This window comes from Hydra viridissima, unplaced genomic scaffold, assembly GCF_058129835.1.
Source record: "Hydra viridissima isolate aposymbiotic clone 2 unplaced genomic scaffold, HvirCarnegie_v1 scaffold_12, whole genome shotgun sequence".
In the NCBI taxonomy this organism is placed as follows: Eukaryota; Metazoa; Cnidaria; class Hydrozoa; order Anthoathecata; family Hydridae; genus Hydra; species Hydra viridissima.
The window spans coordinates 1,582,209-1,599,305 of NW_028324311.1; the positions used below are offsets into that span (position 1 = coordinate 1,582,209).

General features: G+C 31.2%; 1 protein-coding gene and 1 pseudogene across 1 annotated transcript; one reads left to right on the forward strand and one right to left on the reverse strand.

Annotated features, from left to right (window-relative positions):
- Positions 1–8,899: 8,899 nt before the first annotated feature.
- LOC149880685 (uncharacterized) lies at positions 8,900–9,304 on the reverse strand. The gene has a single exon (XM_090067864.1). It carries the CDS (start codon positions 9,302–9,304, stop codon positions 8,900–8,902), a length of 405 nt encoding a protein of 134 aa, XP_089923990.1.
- A 3,613-nt stretch (positions 9,305–12,917) lies between these two features.
- On the forward strand, positions 12,918–14,968 carry LOC145187044 (uncharacterized; annotated as a pseudogene).
- Positions 14,969–17,097: the final 2,129 nt, after the last annotated feature.

Here is a 17,097-nt window from a genome sequence, read left to right on the forward strand (position 1 = left end):
CACTTCCTCTTGTACACCACTCGTATTAAACCCTGACCATTTTTCACTAAATCTTTCCTGCCATTCTTTAGATAATTTTCCCGCAAGAGCTTGTTTTAATAAATCGCCTTCTTCTTTAGCACTTACCAAACTTTCCTCGAGAGTTGCTGGATTATCGTTAGGAACATAGCGATCTTCCAAATTTTTTTTCGTATATTACTTTCTGTTGCTTCAAAAAAAGGCATTTTTTTAAATATTATTTATTCTTTCAATTATATATGATTTTACAATAAAATAAATATCACTTAGAATCGCTTTCTGATTCACTTTTAAACACGTCTTTTTTCTGTTTTTTAACGTCTATCAATGCTTTTTTTATACCCTTTTTGTAACCATTCTTTTTTTCGATTTTTTTCAGGTCTTTTACAAACTACCGACCTTAAAGCGAACGCTCGACACATGCCTTCCACGTTCACAGCTTCGACATTTACCAAACACACATTACACAATATATTCTTTTTGTTTTTCTTTCTCTTCTCTTGCACATTATCCCTTACTTCTTCACTTTTAGCTTCTTCGTTTTTTCACTTCGTTTTTTCTTTTCTTTTCGTTTTTTTTTTTTTTTTGTTTTTTCACCTAGTTCGTTTTTTACAATACCTTTTTCTTATTCAACTATTCAAGTTTATCCTTCATTTCTTCTAATTTTTCATTCATTTCTTATTTACTTTTTTCTCTTAATTGTTGAAAATAAACACAAAACTGTGTCAACTTTGCTGATTCAATTCAACGACTTGACGAATATCATCATGGTGAGATGTTTTTTTAAAAGGTGACTTGCTATTGACTTTGAATCTTTTCGAATACGCTTTGATATGACTAATTTTTTAACGTTTTACTTGCACTTCAACAATAAATACCGGTTAAACTATCGCCTTCAAAAAATAACGGTTCATTAATAGAATTTAAAAACGTGCATTTAATTTTTTGAAACGACGTAATTTGTTTAAAAGTAAACCTTCTCATTGCACCATCAATTTGCGGTTCTATATTGAACAACGTTATGTGAATAAACTCATTTCTTTCACTCTCTATATAATCATTTATATCAAAAGAACAAGCAATATTTTCCGCTGCTTTATTATTTAAAAAAACTATCGGACACGAAGCATTATTGAATCGAACGTGAACTGTACGATCATTTTTATCAAGAAAGTTCTTCACGTTGGTAGGAATAAACAATATTTGACTTATCACACATTCTACTCGGTTTTCACCATACCGTTTCAAACATTCGTCGACTGATTCACTCTCGACTTCTAATATCAGTGGATTCTTTTCATTTAATTTATAAATCCAATCTTCATGTAGAATAAAAACGTTTTTCAAAAAAACGGTGTCCATTGTAACACGAATATAGGATCAATATCGTTCTTAAATATTAAATTTTAATTTTTAGAATTTAAAAATGCACAACTAAATGGTGAAAAATCAACCGTATCTCTCGCAATAAAACAACACATTTGTTCTTCTAAAAGTGGTTGGTGATTTGTAAGTAACGAAACATTCGCTCTTTTATCACCCTTACTCATAAACAGATTCTAATCAAACGAAGCTACTACATGTTCCACTTTATGTTATTCAAATAAACATCGCATTTTTCTGCCATGTTAAAAGTAACATGTACCCAACGATCTTCTTCGGAAGGAAAATTTTCAGCTTCAGTTAGAAAAAAGTAAATATAAGTTAACGCACACCGATAATACTTTTTGTTGTTGTTTTTTTGTTGAATCTCATTAATCACAAATTCTGCCAATCTCAATATGAAAGGGTTACTCTCATATTTAAAACTATATTCATCACGATGAATGATCATTGTTTCAAACGCAAACGAATTTTTTTTGTTTTTGTTTCTATCGCTTTCGGGTTGATACAAGATCAAATGCACGCCTCTAATTGGATAGCTTTCTTTCCAATTATCAATGATCGATCCATCATATTTTCTTCGCACAAGCGGTTGACGATAAATATCGGTACAATAAAATGTAAGTTTTTGAATAGCATTATCAGCTAACAAATTTTTTTGTTATTGTGACCAACAAAAATAATTCGTCTTACTCTTGCTTGGAATTTCTTTTTTTTCCACAACCCCAAACACAGCAATATTTTCTTTGCAAACTATTTTCTGATATATGTTGTTCTTATAATCTTCAAAACTTAGACCGTTTAAAGACACACTCATTCCATCAACATTCATCGATACACCTTATATTGTATCGATGAATGTTGATGGAATAGTTTAAAATAATCAAATATATGTGGTGAACGAATTGGAAATATATTCTGCAACATTTGAAACCACGGGATAGTCAAATGACTTACAATAGTTTCTTTTAAAGCTGAAACCTTCAAATTGGAATAATTACCTCTATTCGTAATTCTATTATTTTTCAATCTTATACACGACATTCCAAACAAAAAGTCTTGCGCACGAGGTGGAAAACACGGCATGTGTTTCCAATCATTCTTATCCGGATACAACAAACGTTGCCACTCTTGTAATATGCTTTCAATTTCGGTTTATTTTTCTGTGATTTGCACGTCATCCTCACCATTTAAATAATTGTACATCGTTTCGATTGACAAACATTCATTCGGTCTTCCGCTGTTGTTCATTCGGTCTTCCGCTGCATATCATTTAGATGTTTATTTTTATTAAACTTATATTAACATTTTACACTCGTGGGATATTTAGATCTATTAATTATTTCATTGAACAAACTCGCAAACGGTGTAGAAACAAACACCGGACATTAAAATGCTGTTTTGAAATCTGCGCCAAAAACATGCCCCACATTTGAAACACGAACGATAATTATAATTTCATTCACATTACGACTTTTTTATTATTTATTTCGATGTTCAATACGAACTGAAAACAAGTAAGTTTTCTTCGTGCTGGATCAATCATATCTAAAACAACGTCTTCATCAGAATTTTAATCGTGTTCCACAAAAACAGAAATGGTAAGTTGTGATATTTTGAATGATTTCTTAAAACATACTTTCCATTTTCAAACTTTTCATAATCTCGTCTAGCGAAATTGTGCAGATTATCATAAGCACTAATGGTTGAATTATATTTGCAATTGTGATATTGCTGAAACGGAAACACTTTATACATTGCAGCCTAAGAATGAGTCGGAATAAAAGCGAAATTCATTACACTTTTCACTGTCTCAGGCAACGAACTCGGCAACGGACTCGGTAGCGGAAAATAATACTGATTCTGCAAATTGATCTGTTTCACATCATATTTATCACCTTCCGGCTCACTCACTTTATGCAGGTCTTTTCACAATGGAATCTGATTATACCAAAAGAAATTAATGTCTCAATCCTCGCATTCGAAAATTGATCGTCGCTTTGTTCATTTTTTTATCCAATTCCAGTTCACAATAGTTTCTTTCTTTCGAAACGTATCTTTCATTTTTCAAAGGACTCGCTGATATTCCACTACAAAAAGCACCATTCCATTTTCTATCTTCTTCATTTTCCATCAGTGACAAATTAGTCGGAATTGATATGGACTGTAAATGAATGATGGAATCTTTTTTGAACGTGTTTCGTCTTACACTTTTTCTAAAATCCACAAAAGGTAAGGAAAATTCGTTTGTCACATTAAAATGATTATTCTTTGATGAAGGATCACCATGAGTTTCCGAGTAATAAAAACGCGTCGATTCATATAGCGAATCGTACAACACTTCTTTCCACAACAACTTTTTTCAATAATTTCTTTCGAACTATCTTTTATGAAAGATATTATAAAGTTAAACACGCATAATAAACCTTGTAACAGTATATAATTTAGTCGTCGTTTTTTTACTTTACCTCCGTCTATATTTTATTTTTGCTCCCGTTACAATTAAATTAAAACATTTAATTCTCACACCCCTGGTTTTTAATAATATTTCACATTTGTTTACACAAGTTCGATTCTGATTGGTTAATTTTTCCTTGCTTATTTTTCCCTGTATTCTGATTGGTCAGTTTAACTTTTTGTTTACTTTTCTCTGCATTTTGATTGAACGGTTGGATTACCCCCCGCAAAGTTCTGCTGACTTAAGGGCCGTCGATGCTATAAATACTCGTGCAAATGAAAAACGTTCATTTGGACAAAAGCCCTAATGAAGAACAGACGCGGAAGCCCTGCTCAAATTTTCAATTTTCTAATTCCCCCAATAGAACTTGATCTGATTATTGGGATAGTAAATCACTTGTTCAAAGCACTAAAAGAAGTATTGCCAGCAGCAGATGATTGGCCAAAAAGACTCAACATCACAATCCAACCATATCATGGCAGACAACTTGCTGGCAGTGGTTGCTAAAAACTCCTGAAAAATATTGAAGTGATAGATCAGGTCTTTGAGAACCTAGATTCATCAGTTTTGGCCATTATTGATGCATTCGAAAAATTCATTGTTGTTGTTAGAGCCTGCTTTGGAAACATCCTTGACAAGGAATGTGAAAAAAAGTTGAAGAATTTCGGACATCTTTTTTAACTCTAGGATTTGTAAGTGTGACCCCAAAAGTGCACATCGTTTTTTTTTCACATTGATAATTTTATCGGAATGAAGAAAAAATCCCTTGGTCCTTTCAGTGGTTTTCCTTTTCCAATCTTTAGAAGCTCTTCATCACGGTTCTTCTGTCCACTGGCAAAGATACAAACATTCAAAATTCCTTCCACAATATGGAAATTGGCTTGAAAGATGTGTAGTTGAATACAATAGCCAGCACATTTAGGTGAAATATGTCTGTTCCAACTTTAATGAACATTGAAACCTTGCTACTTTAGAATAAGTGTTTGTGACAAAAGAAAGTACCTATGGATTTATTTAAACTGATTCAAAAATTTATGTATGAGATTAAACCTTTTTAAATATTTATTTGTTTAACTGTTGTTTGTTTAATTGTTTAATTTGTTTAATTGTATTTTGTAAAGAAAACCCACTGTAAATAAAACCTATAATATTTAGAACTTTGAAACAGCCTTAGCCAAAGTGTAATTACAGACACTATTTTAATAGTTTTTTTATTTTGCGACAGTGTCTTAAGTTTAGAAATGATTCAAATTCTAAAAAAAAATGGTGATTAAAGTAATCTTTTCCATTAAAAGTAAGGTCAAAGTGACTGACAAGTTCAAAGTAACAATGATTTCCTTCACATTGACTGATGGCTTAATTTTTTATTTTTAAAGCCTCTATGCATAGACGATGCTTAATAGTAATATCAGTTTTATTATTTATTTCTTATTTTTGAGTGTTTCTTTAGTGGATTGAGGCTCTCTGGGCAGGTATATGTGACAAGCCTCACCATATATCTATTTGTGACAGTTTTAAAGAGAAGAATAAAATTGATAATAACTCTAAAACAGGACATTTAACAGCTGTTACTGATATTTCTTCTAAAAATAATCAACGTGTTTTACTCCAGAAAACCTGGGATAAAGTCAAAAATAATAATTCCCGGTTTAATTATTGCCGTCTTCTCTTTGATAACTGTTCTCAATTAAGTTACATTACGCCTTCATAATGTAAAAAGTTAAATTAAAAAACAATAGATTCTAAAGTAATTAATATCAAAACTTTTGGAAATAATAATACAAATGAAATTTTAGATAGAGTTAAAGTTTGTGTTCAAGGTAATAAAGGGGTTGATATTGAAATTATATGTTTTGTAAAAGAAATTTGTTTTCCGTTAAATGGCCAGTATATAGAAACCTTGTGTAAAAAATTTTATTTAAAATACTTAAAATTAGCAGACCATCAGAGATATGAATATTTAGGAGTTGATATTTTAATAGGTGACGATTACTATTGGTCAATAATTGAAAATAAGATAATTAAAGGATTTGATGGCCCAATTTCAATAAAATCTAAGGTAGGATACTTAGTCAGTGGTCCTATCACGGTTAAGAATAATAATAAAGTAGATTGTTCTGTTCTGTCTTCGCATGCTTTAAAAGTCGAAGCAGAATTACGCAATGATAAAACGTTTTTAAAAGACAAGTTTTCAACTATCTGGAATAAAAGCGAAGATAATATTGGCGACAATCTGGTTGTCGAACATTTTCGCAAAAGCAATAAATTTGAAAATAATAAGTGTACTGTAGAACTACCCTTTAAGGAGAATCATCCTTTGTTATGCGATAATTATAAGTTATGTTTAAAGAGGCTCAAATCATTAGAGAAAAAGTTTTTAAATGATGCAAAGTTATTTCATTCGTATAATGATATTATAAAAGATCCATTAAATAGAACGATAGAGCAAATTTTAAGTCATAAATCTAAGGTCGGACAAGTTCATTATTTACCTCATAGACCAGTTGTAAGAGAAGATAAAGTTGCAACTACGATGCGCATTGTATTTGATGCGAGTGCGACAATCTCAGATCCATCCAAGTGATTGTTTACATTCAGGTCTTTCTTTAACAACTCTACTAAATGGATTTTTGATACGTTTTCGTGTAAATAAATTAGCATTTATTGCAGATATTGAAAAGCCTTTTTGAACATTTCAATATCTGAGAAAATCACGATTTCATATGATTTTTATGGTATAAAAATATTAATAATTTAGATATAAAAATTTAAAAGATCATAAATAAGTAACATAATGATTATGTGGAGTTTTATTTGGAGCCACTTCTTCTCCTTTTCTTTTTTCAACAACTTTAATTAGCCATGCGGAGCGTTATTTAAGTTCCGATCCAATATTTATAAGTCGATTCCTAAATTCTATTCACGTTGACGATTTGAGTTTTGCTCTGAAGTTTTATGAAAAATGTCGTTCCCGGCTAGGTGAAGCTGGTTTTAAGGAAATTTGAATCTAATTTCGTCGAGCTGGATAAATTATTAAATGAAAAGAATTTTCAGAGTCAAAATATTATTAAAGCGTTAGGTTTAACTTGTGACAAGAAATTAGATTTAAAGATTGAACTATTTAAGATTGCCGTCCCTTTCCAACAAAAAAGAGACGTGCTTAGTTTTACAGCAAGTTTTTTCGATCCCTTGGGACTAACAAACCCAGTAGTTGTGCGCTTAAAAATTTTATTGCAACAAATTAATATATCTAAAATAGGAAGGGATTGTAAAATTAATTAAGTATGGCAAAATATTTCTAAGGACTTAAGTTCTGTTCAGTCGATTTGTGTACCTAGATGTTACTTTTTTCGAAATCGAGTGCAAGTTGCATGCGATTTGAACTTTATGGTTTTAGTGATGCTAGTTTAAAAGCCTTTGGGTGTTGTATATATTTAATATGTATTTTTAATGAGAACGAACAGTGTTCCTCTCTTTTAACTTCAAAATCTAGATTAGCCTCGCTAAGTATATGTACAATGCCTCGATAAGAATTAAAAGGTTGCTTGCAACACTTATGTCAAAAGAAATTAAGGAATTTTCATCAATCATTCTTATTTCTAAAATAAAAATAATTTCAGATTCTTATATATGCTTGCACTGGAAAAAAAATTCTAATAAAGTTTATGAAACATTTATTCAAAGCCGTCTTGAAAAAATTAGATATTTATTTGATTTTTCCTTTTGGGATTACGTCAAAACAGATCGTAATCCTGCGGATATTATATCACAAAGTGCTAGTATGGAAAACTTAACCAATAATTAGTAATGGTTTAATGGACCCAAATTTCTTTATATTCCAGAGATTTGGCCTTTCTTTAATCAAAATAAATTAATAAAGCCTCCAGAGGAAATAAAAATATTACTTATAACTAATGAATTGTTCATAGATTTAAAATTTATTGATATAACTAAATTTAATTCATATTCCCGTTTAATTTAAGTAACAACTTATAATATAAAACTCCTCAAAAAATACGCAAATACGAAAAGACAGTCTTTTGCTTTCTTCTTTGGAATTAAAGTACGCCAAAATAATTTGGATTAAATTTATCCAACAAAATATACATTATTGGCCATAATGTTTTATAAAATATTAATTCAAAATAAAATGAATTGAAAACAAAACTTGTTTTTTATATTTTATTTCTTAATATTTTAAGTAAAGTCTATATACATTATGAAAATCAAAAATATAAATTTAAAATTAATGGTCTTGATATCAAAAAATGAAAAATAATAAAACTTGTTATATTATTTTGAAAAAAAGTTTGGACAAAAGTTAAGGTTATATTTCAAATAATATATAGGAACAATAATTTACAAATGGAAAACCATAAAAAAAAGCATTCTAATATTTTGTAGAACCTCCTTTCTCATGTAAGCATTGGTTTACTCTCTTTGGCATCGAGTTTACAAGATTTTGAGTTATTTCTTTAGGCACATTGTAAAGCAGTTTCTTTATTTCAATTTTTAATTGCTCAACATTTAAAATTTTAATTTTCCAAGATGATGATCTTACCATGACCATAAATTTTCTATACAATTTAAAATACGGCTGTTAGCAGGCCAAGACATTATCGATATTTGGTTGTCGACAAATAATTGTTTGCATATTTTTGCTGTATGGCATGGCACACCATCTTATTAATATATGGTATTACTGTTTTCTTCTTTAAATATATCAATTGAGGGAAGAAGGCAATTATCTAAAACTTCAATATATCTATCAGCATTAAGTCTACCTTCAAATAATTGATAGCATCCAAGTCCTGCATAATTCATGCAGACCCAAATGCCTATACTCTCACTACCTTGCTTAGCTCGTTTTAATATACAATTCGAATCAAATCTCTCTTTAAGTGATCGCCTTAGCATAACACGGCATTTTCGCATATCTACCTCAACATTCATTTCGTCAGAGAATATAACATTTTGCCACCTACAATCATGACAATTTTTATGCTTATTGCACCATGCAATCCTTGCTTTTTGCTGTTTCTATGAAAGTTTTGCCTTCTTGCATGCAGATTGCCACAAATAATGATTTCTATGAAGAATTCTTCTTACAGTTCTTGTTCTCACTTTTATTCCAGATGTATTTTTAAATTTATGGCAGATAGCGCTTGACGATAATTTTCTGTCATGTATCATTAAACGAATTAATAAACGTTCATCTCTTTGTGTTAATACAGCTGGCCGACCAGATCGTTGCCGATCCCTAATATCACCTGTTTCTGTAAAACGTTTTAAAATACGTGCAACAATTGAATATGCAATATTTAACTTATTTGCTATTTGACGATGAGATAGTACTTGGTTTCGAAGAAAAATTGATTCGTAGCGTGATTTTTCAGAGATTCTCGACTGTGATTTTGGAGTTTCATGCTGCATTTCTTCGCTCATTTTGTAACTTTTTTATTATTAAATTTATTCGTGTTTTTATTGGTATTGTTTAAAACAAAAAACAAAAAAATGTCAGAAGTAATAAATACAGACGATAATAAAATCAAAATTATTGAAAAAAATCATGAATATATTACTTAAATTTTAAAAATAAAGCAGTGAGCCTGAACTTTTGACCAACATAAAAAATAAAAATTTTATAGTAGTTGTTTCAAGTTATTTATAATTTGGAGTACAAAATAAATTTTAAGGAAACCAAATGTCAATTAAACAGTAAACACGATACTTATTATTTAATACTAAATGAATATTGAAAATGTATAAATGCTTTTAAAATAATTTCAATTAAACAGGATTTAAAAGAAAAAAATAGTAAGCTCTAATTTATGGCCAATGATGTATATGATTCTAAGAATTGTAAACAACTAAAAAATGATTCAAGATTTTTCTTTTATAGCGAAGGAATAATAAGATGAAAGGGGCGCTTGGGGAATGCTCCAATTAGTTACAATATTAAACTTCCTATATTTCTTCCAAAGGAAACTCTTTTTACTGAATTAATTATTTTACATTGTCATGAAAGTGTTATGCACAACGGCGTATAAAAAACACTAAACGAATTAAGAATGGAATTTTGGATTCCAAAAGTTAGAAATTTAATTCTAAAATTAATTTAAAAATGTTTTTCGTGTGGAATCTACGAAGGCAAAATTTAAAGTTATCCTGATGTTCCTCCATTACCTTTGAGTAGAGTAAACGATGATTATGTTTTGAAGTACACAGAAATTGATAACTGTGGACCATTATTTGTGAAAAATTGTTTTACAGCCGATGAAACACAACAATATGCATCCTCAAAAGGCATTTAATGGCACTTCAATGTTGCAGCCGCTCCGTGGAGGGGAGGATTCTTTTAACGAATGGTACGTTTAGTCAAGAGAATTCTCAGAAAAGTATTGAAAACTGCATGATTATCTTACGAAGAAGAACTCACAATTCTTGCAGAAATCGAAGTCGTTACGAATAATCGTCCCTTAACGTTTTCGTATGAAGAACCGGGAGACCAACCGTTCTCTCCTAATCATCTCGTGTCTGACAAAACAATAAGCTCAGAAACATTATTAATAAAAAAAAAGTTATATAAATATGGACATAAAAAAGCGCGTTGCATAGAGAAACTCTATTTTTGAACACTTCTGGAATAGATGGTACAATGAATATTTACAAAGCTCCGCGAATTTCTTAAAATTTATAATAAAAGTTGACGTAACAATGTAATAAATAAAGGCAATGCAGTGACAATCCAAGACCTCGAATTTGGTTCGAGGATTATGAAAATTCGACATTATTGAAAAACGTCTACCGTCAACCGATGTACGATGTGTCACCGCTGGAAAAATCATGTAGTTAATAAATTGTGTTTACTTGAAGAAAATAAATTTGATTCTGTCGAAGCTGCGTTTGTGACTGAAAATGACTTTCAGCTATTAGTGACTACTGTTGGTGGCGTGAGTGTTGCGGTAATCAAATCGTCATAAAACAGTTAATGTTCCCTTGGTTAATATGTATAAATAGCGTAATCATAGAACCCTCGCCCTCTTGAAGTAACCTGTCAAACCACAACGGACTCGAGCAATTCTTCTGCCACTAGCTGTAATATACGATCTCTTCTTTGTGTTTATCGCGTATTTGTATAACAATACTCTTATAAATATTAATAAAATGAACTGGTTTTACAATACCACTCTTACGTATAACAACAGGGGGCTGCCCACGGGCTGACGGATTTTTTACTGACATTAGAATTATTCATTTGGTCCGTTTCTTTATCGATTTGTTGCCGCTGCTTTGGAGATATTATGTAAGCTCTTTTTTTAATTGGTGCAGCATTTCTTGTATTAGTAACATGTTTTATTAAGTGAGTACATCCTACTTGATTTTGGGTATTTGCGAATGTATCACAGTGTCTTTTAATTAGTTTTGAAACAAACCTGTATTGTTCATATGTTAGATTTAAGTGACTTGTCCTTTATAGTCCCACTGGAAAATTGTCTCGTAAGGTAATACTGTTAAAATGGTGTGGGTTCCTCTCTTCCATTTCATGTTCGTCTAAAGGTACGCTGGAAATATTTCCTAAAACTTTCTGTTTCTAATTCAATCTATTCATTGGTTGGGTTTGAAACCATCGGAGTCACGACTTTGTTATTTCCTGATAAGAGGGTGGGTTGTATCTTTAGGTTTTCTTTTAACAGTAGTTCTTTATTGGGTTCAAAGTAGTTTTCATTTTTCGTTGGGAAATCATGTAGAACGTTAAGGATTGTTTATTAGACGGGTTGTAATATTTTACGCTTGTTTGTAACAACTTCGTTTTATTTGTCTGTTTCTTCATAATTACTGAGAAGGTTTGTTTTACTTAGAGTAAAGTTTGGTTCAAGTGTCAAATTTTTGCTTTTAAAATCATTTATCCCATTATATTCGGTGAGGAAATCTTTACCTAATGCTAAGTCATAGTTTAAATCATTGATTACATATGTTCTAAATTGGTAAACCATCTGCTGAATCTCAAAGTTTAGTATTACGATTCCTCGTATTGATAGTGCATCCCCGTTGGCAGAATTGACTTGTTACAGGTCACTTGGTTGTAACTTGTGATTTTTGAGTAGTGTAGAATAAAAGTCATAACTTGTTGCAGTTATTGCAGCACCAGTGTCTACTAATAATCTCTTCCACTGGTAATCTAGTTTTCCCCATATGCTTAAATTAGATGATTGTGACATAACTTGATGTTTTTGTATTTGATTGATGATTTGATTTGATGCTGGAACTTGGGGCACTTTTACGGGAATGAGGGATTTAGCTAACATAATCTCGACTGGACAGGGCTCAGAGATAGGCTCATGAGGGTGGTTAATTTCAACATTTGTTTCTACTGGCATGGAACTTGGTGAAGGCTTGCAACCATTGCATTTGGAGGCGCTGTTTTTCCGGTAAAATAATTTGATTAGTTTTGTTGACTATAGATTCTTGGATTGGGTCTAAGCTTTTTAATCTAATCTTGTTTTAACTTGCAGCCATCACCGTTGACAATTTTATTAATAACTTGTGAGTTTAACATTGGCGGGTATTCTTTTCTCCTAAGTTAAATGTAGTATCTGAGCAGTAGTGTTTCGTAGGTTGGAGGTCGCTATTTGAAAAGGAAGGGTTTTAAAGAGTTATGCAATCTAAATATTTGTTATGGGAGGTATTACGTTTGCAGTTCGCTCTTAAAACATATAAGGTGGTAGTACACCATTAAAAGTGAAAAAAATATTTTTTTTTTACTTTTGTTATTTATCCAATATAATCATCGTAGATTTTGAATTTTTAGCTGATTTACCTAAATTATAAAAGCTTCACATGTTAAACTTTGTTTATAATGTATCGGTATAAAATGTTTTGTTTTTTTCCCCTAGCAACGCTTTGTTTATTTCGTTGTTATGAGCTTCAGAAACAAGTTAAACCATCAAAAAGCCATAAAATATTTACCTTGTCAACTCTTTTAAGTGCAAAGTTGTAGACTGCAACGACTTCTTGCTAATTATTTGAGTATAATGGCTTTATTGACGTAATTCGCTTCTCGTTTCAAGCTGCATTCAAACTTTATTATTTATGCTATAGTTTATCTTTTATCTTTTTAAAATAAAAATAATATGGGTGGATCAAAGAGAAAACAATTATCAAACAGAATATACAACAATAAAAAAGCTAATTTTCGTGGAAACAGATATACAAGGATTCTTTCTTCAGAAACGAAAACTTTATCTTTTCTGTTACACATTCTGCTTCTTCAAAAAAATTAAATATTGCTGATAGAGATTTTCAAGATTTTCAAAGTACAGATTTTAACTTTGTTATGAACTTTAGTCTATTGGAAAACGTTATATCGCTACTGAAATGCCCGAATTTGTGTGAAGATAATGTTTATTTAATGTTTGATTCCTCCAAAAAGTATGGGTTAAGTATTGGTTTAAAAATATGTTGTAGCAGTTGCAATTGGAAAACTGAGTTTTTTTCATCTGCTATATTTTGTAAAAAAAATTTAATAGAACAACAGGAGCCTACTAAAAGCATATGTAGTGGACAAAAACCATTTGATATTAACACACGTGTCATTGTGGCTTTTCGTGAAATGGGTAAAGGGTTATCACCATTAGAAAAGTTTTGTGGAATAATGAATATGAAGCCACCTATAAACAAAAAAAGCTACAATAAAACTTTACATAACCTGTTAGATGTTTATCAAAATTTAGTTGACTAGAACATGAAAAATGCTGCTGATGAATTAATCCCTGCAGGTGAAACATCAAGAGACATTATGTGTAGCTTTGATGGTTCATGGCAAAAGCGTGGTTTTACTTCAAATAACGGAGTTGTTTCTGCAATTTCCGTTGAAAGTGGTAAATGTATTGACTTTCATATAGAAACAAAAACATGTAAATTATGTTCAATATGGAAGTTAAAAAAACACACGCATCCAGTTGAATATGAAAAGTTTCATTCATCACATTACCAAAAGTGTAAAATTAGTCATACTAGATCATCTTCAGCTATGGAATCAAGTGGTGTTTTAAAACTTTTCCATCGTTCTGAAAAGAAAAACAATTTAAGGTATACCACATATCTTGGTCACGGAGATAGTAGTTCTTATACCAGTGTTGTTGCTGCTAAACCTTATGGACATAATGTAGAAATTAAAAAAGCAGAGTGCATTGGTCATATTCAAAAACGAGTTGGCACGCGTTTAAGAAATTTAAAAAAAAACAGCAAAAAAATTTTTAGGGATGGTAAAAAACTAGGAGGAGCAGGTCGTTTGACAGAAAATGTTATTAACACATTGCAAAATTACTATGGCAAAGTAATCAGATAGAACATTGGTAATTTATATGCAATGAAAAAAAGTGTAGCAGCTGTTCTTTTTCACTGTTCTGAAAGTTATGACAATGAAACACGCCATCAATTTTGTATGCGCACCAAAGATTCTTGGTGCAAATTCCAGGCTGATAAAGTAACTGGAAAAAAAGCATACAAAGAAAATACTTTTATTCCTGTATTTATAGATCTTGTATTCCTGTATTTTATAAAAGTGTTTGCACAGTAAAACACAAAATCCTAATGAATCCTTGAATCAATTGATTTGGAAGCGGTGTCCCAAAGATATACTTGTTGAAAGAACTGCTTTATTTGTTGGAGTAGCATCAGCTGTCCTATACTTTAATAATGGACTACAATTTTTAGAGATGTTATTTGATAAGCTTAAAATAACAGTAGGTTGCAATCTACATAACTTTTGTCTTATAAATGACTCAAAGCGCATTTCTAAAGCAGAAAAATAATGCACAAGTATAGTGAAATTAAGACGCAAGAAACTAGGAGCGATAAAAAAAGGTTTTTGTGATCAAAACAAAGCATAAGAAGGTGCAGTTTATGGAAGTGGGGAGTTTTGAACAATTTTTTTTTGTTTTTATTTTTAAGTTGAGTTTTTCTCAAAATCATCTTTTTTAGCTTAGCGACGGAGATTTTTTTCAAACCGATAATTGATTTGATCTGAAATTTGGCATACTTGTTTGTAACACATGTATTTGCAATCTCTACGAGAATTATGTTTACAGCTAATTGCGTTCTACTTTTGTGAGTGATTTTGTGTTTTCAAATAACACCAAAACATCCAAATATGACAAAAATGCATATATTTTGACTTTTTTTGGTCAAAATCCAAAACCTTTAATGTACGTTGTAGTTGCATAAGTAAAGGATCACAAGCCAAAATTTCAGTTTAAATTTTATGTACGGTTGCTGAAAAAACCCTGTCGCCAGTTATTCATTTATAGGCTTTTGTCTATCAATAATTATGCGCATAATTAATTTTTTTAAATTTTAAAATTTTTACTTTTATTTTAATCATATAATATATGTTATGCACTATTAAAAATTGAAAAAAAAAGGTGAAATACAAGATTTTTTTTTAATGGTATACTACCACCTTAAAGACGGGTGGTGTCTGGGATTATCGTTAAGGTGCGGAGGTTTTGTCCGGGACCTTTTCATGTCATCATTTGGGTTCTGATCGTATTTTCTATCGTTATATCATCTATCGTTGTATCTTCTCTAATTGAAGTGCCAATTATTTTCTAAGATGCTATTCCGTGGGTTTCTTAGGTAATTTTGTTCGGGTGTGGTATTTTCGCTGTTTCTCCTATGAGGTCCGTAGTTGGAGAATTCACTTAGTTTTTGATCTGTTGTTTTGATAGGTGCAATTTTAATTGTTTTAATTCCTGTTTTAGCCTAGCAACTTCTCTTGTAGCATTTTCAGGGTTGGCTAAGTTGGCGGGTGTCGTGTTGTTAGCGTTTAGTGGAGGTGCATCATTTTTAGCAAATGTTACCGAGCTTGTTTTTGCGGTTTTAGTTTGCAGTTTCGCCTTTGCTCTCACCACAGTGTCAACTATTCTTTCTTCATCGTCGTTTGTGACAAAGTTGTTGACACGCGCTATTCGGACTTCCTTTTGGTAAGTAGCTGGTTGACTTAATAGGAGTTTCCGCTTAAGATTTGAATTCACGCCTGGTTTGAATAAATCTAACTTTGTTTCTTCGTTAACATTTAACTCTTGGCACAACTTTTCGGGATTAGCTATGAATTTTTCTAGTCTGTTATGTCCTTCTTTAAGACTGTATTGTTGCGTTTTTTTTATCCGTATACGCTCAGGGGGTTCATGTTCAATTTGAAAGGCTTGTATGAGTGAGTCAATGTGTTGCTTAGTTTTATGGGGCAGCGACTCGTAGAATGTGGATACTGACTGGTTTAGGCACAAGGGAAATGCCTAAAGTTGGTCATGGCTATTCCAATTGTTATAGGTGTATATTCTTTTAAACTGAAGGAGAAATTCTTAAATGTCTTCCTCAGGACTTCCATTAAATTTTGGGAGGCTGGATCTATCAACTGATGGTTCTAACGGGAAGAGTTAACTTTTCAAGCAGGGTTGTTATAAGGGTTTCATCCTTTCTTTTTTCTGGTGTATTTTTTATTTCTGATTTGTTTAATGTTTCTCTAAGCTTTTCTAAAACTCTTTCTAGTTGTCTATCGTTCACGTCGTTGTTTTCTATCGAGTCTCGATCAAAGTTTTCTTGCGGAGGTAATTTTACTTCGGGAGTATTAACATTTAACGGAGCAGGGATTGTTAAGAAAAACTGTGGCATGGAGTGTGGATCTTTGCGGTTCATTCTACTTTTATTCTCATTAATTTCCTATGCATTTCTTTTAGATTTCGTCAAAATTTTCTCTTACAAAGTTCTTTTGATGAATTTTCTCTTATAATTTTCTTCATTAAATATGTTCTTTTAAACAACTTCTTTTTTATTTTTTTAAAACCTCTACTTTTAAACTCCTTCTCATTAATATCTTCTTATAAGTTACTTCAAAATGGTGAATGGTAAACAATGTTCTGTACGTTTAAGTGAATGACATGAATACTAAATTCAGCAAAATTTTCTCTAATTATGCAGAGTTAGAGAACAAGTTGTATCTTGGTAGGACCTCCGATGCGAGGCGGGGCTTTTATTAAATTTCTACGTGTATGTTTTAGTGAGTGGGGATGGAGTTTTGTGTTTCGTAAAGGTTGGGAGGTTTAGATTAAAGGTGTATGAGGATATGGGGAAGCCTCTTGGTTCTGTGTAATGGTAGCACTTTGATTTATTCTTGTTAACACGCTTACATTCCTTTACGCGCAAGTTTTTTGTTTAAACTCTATAAATAACAATCC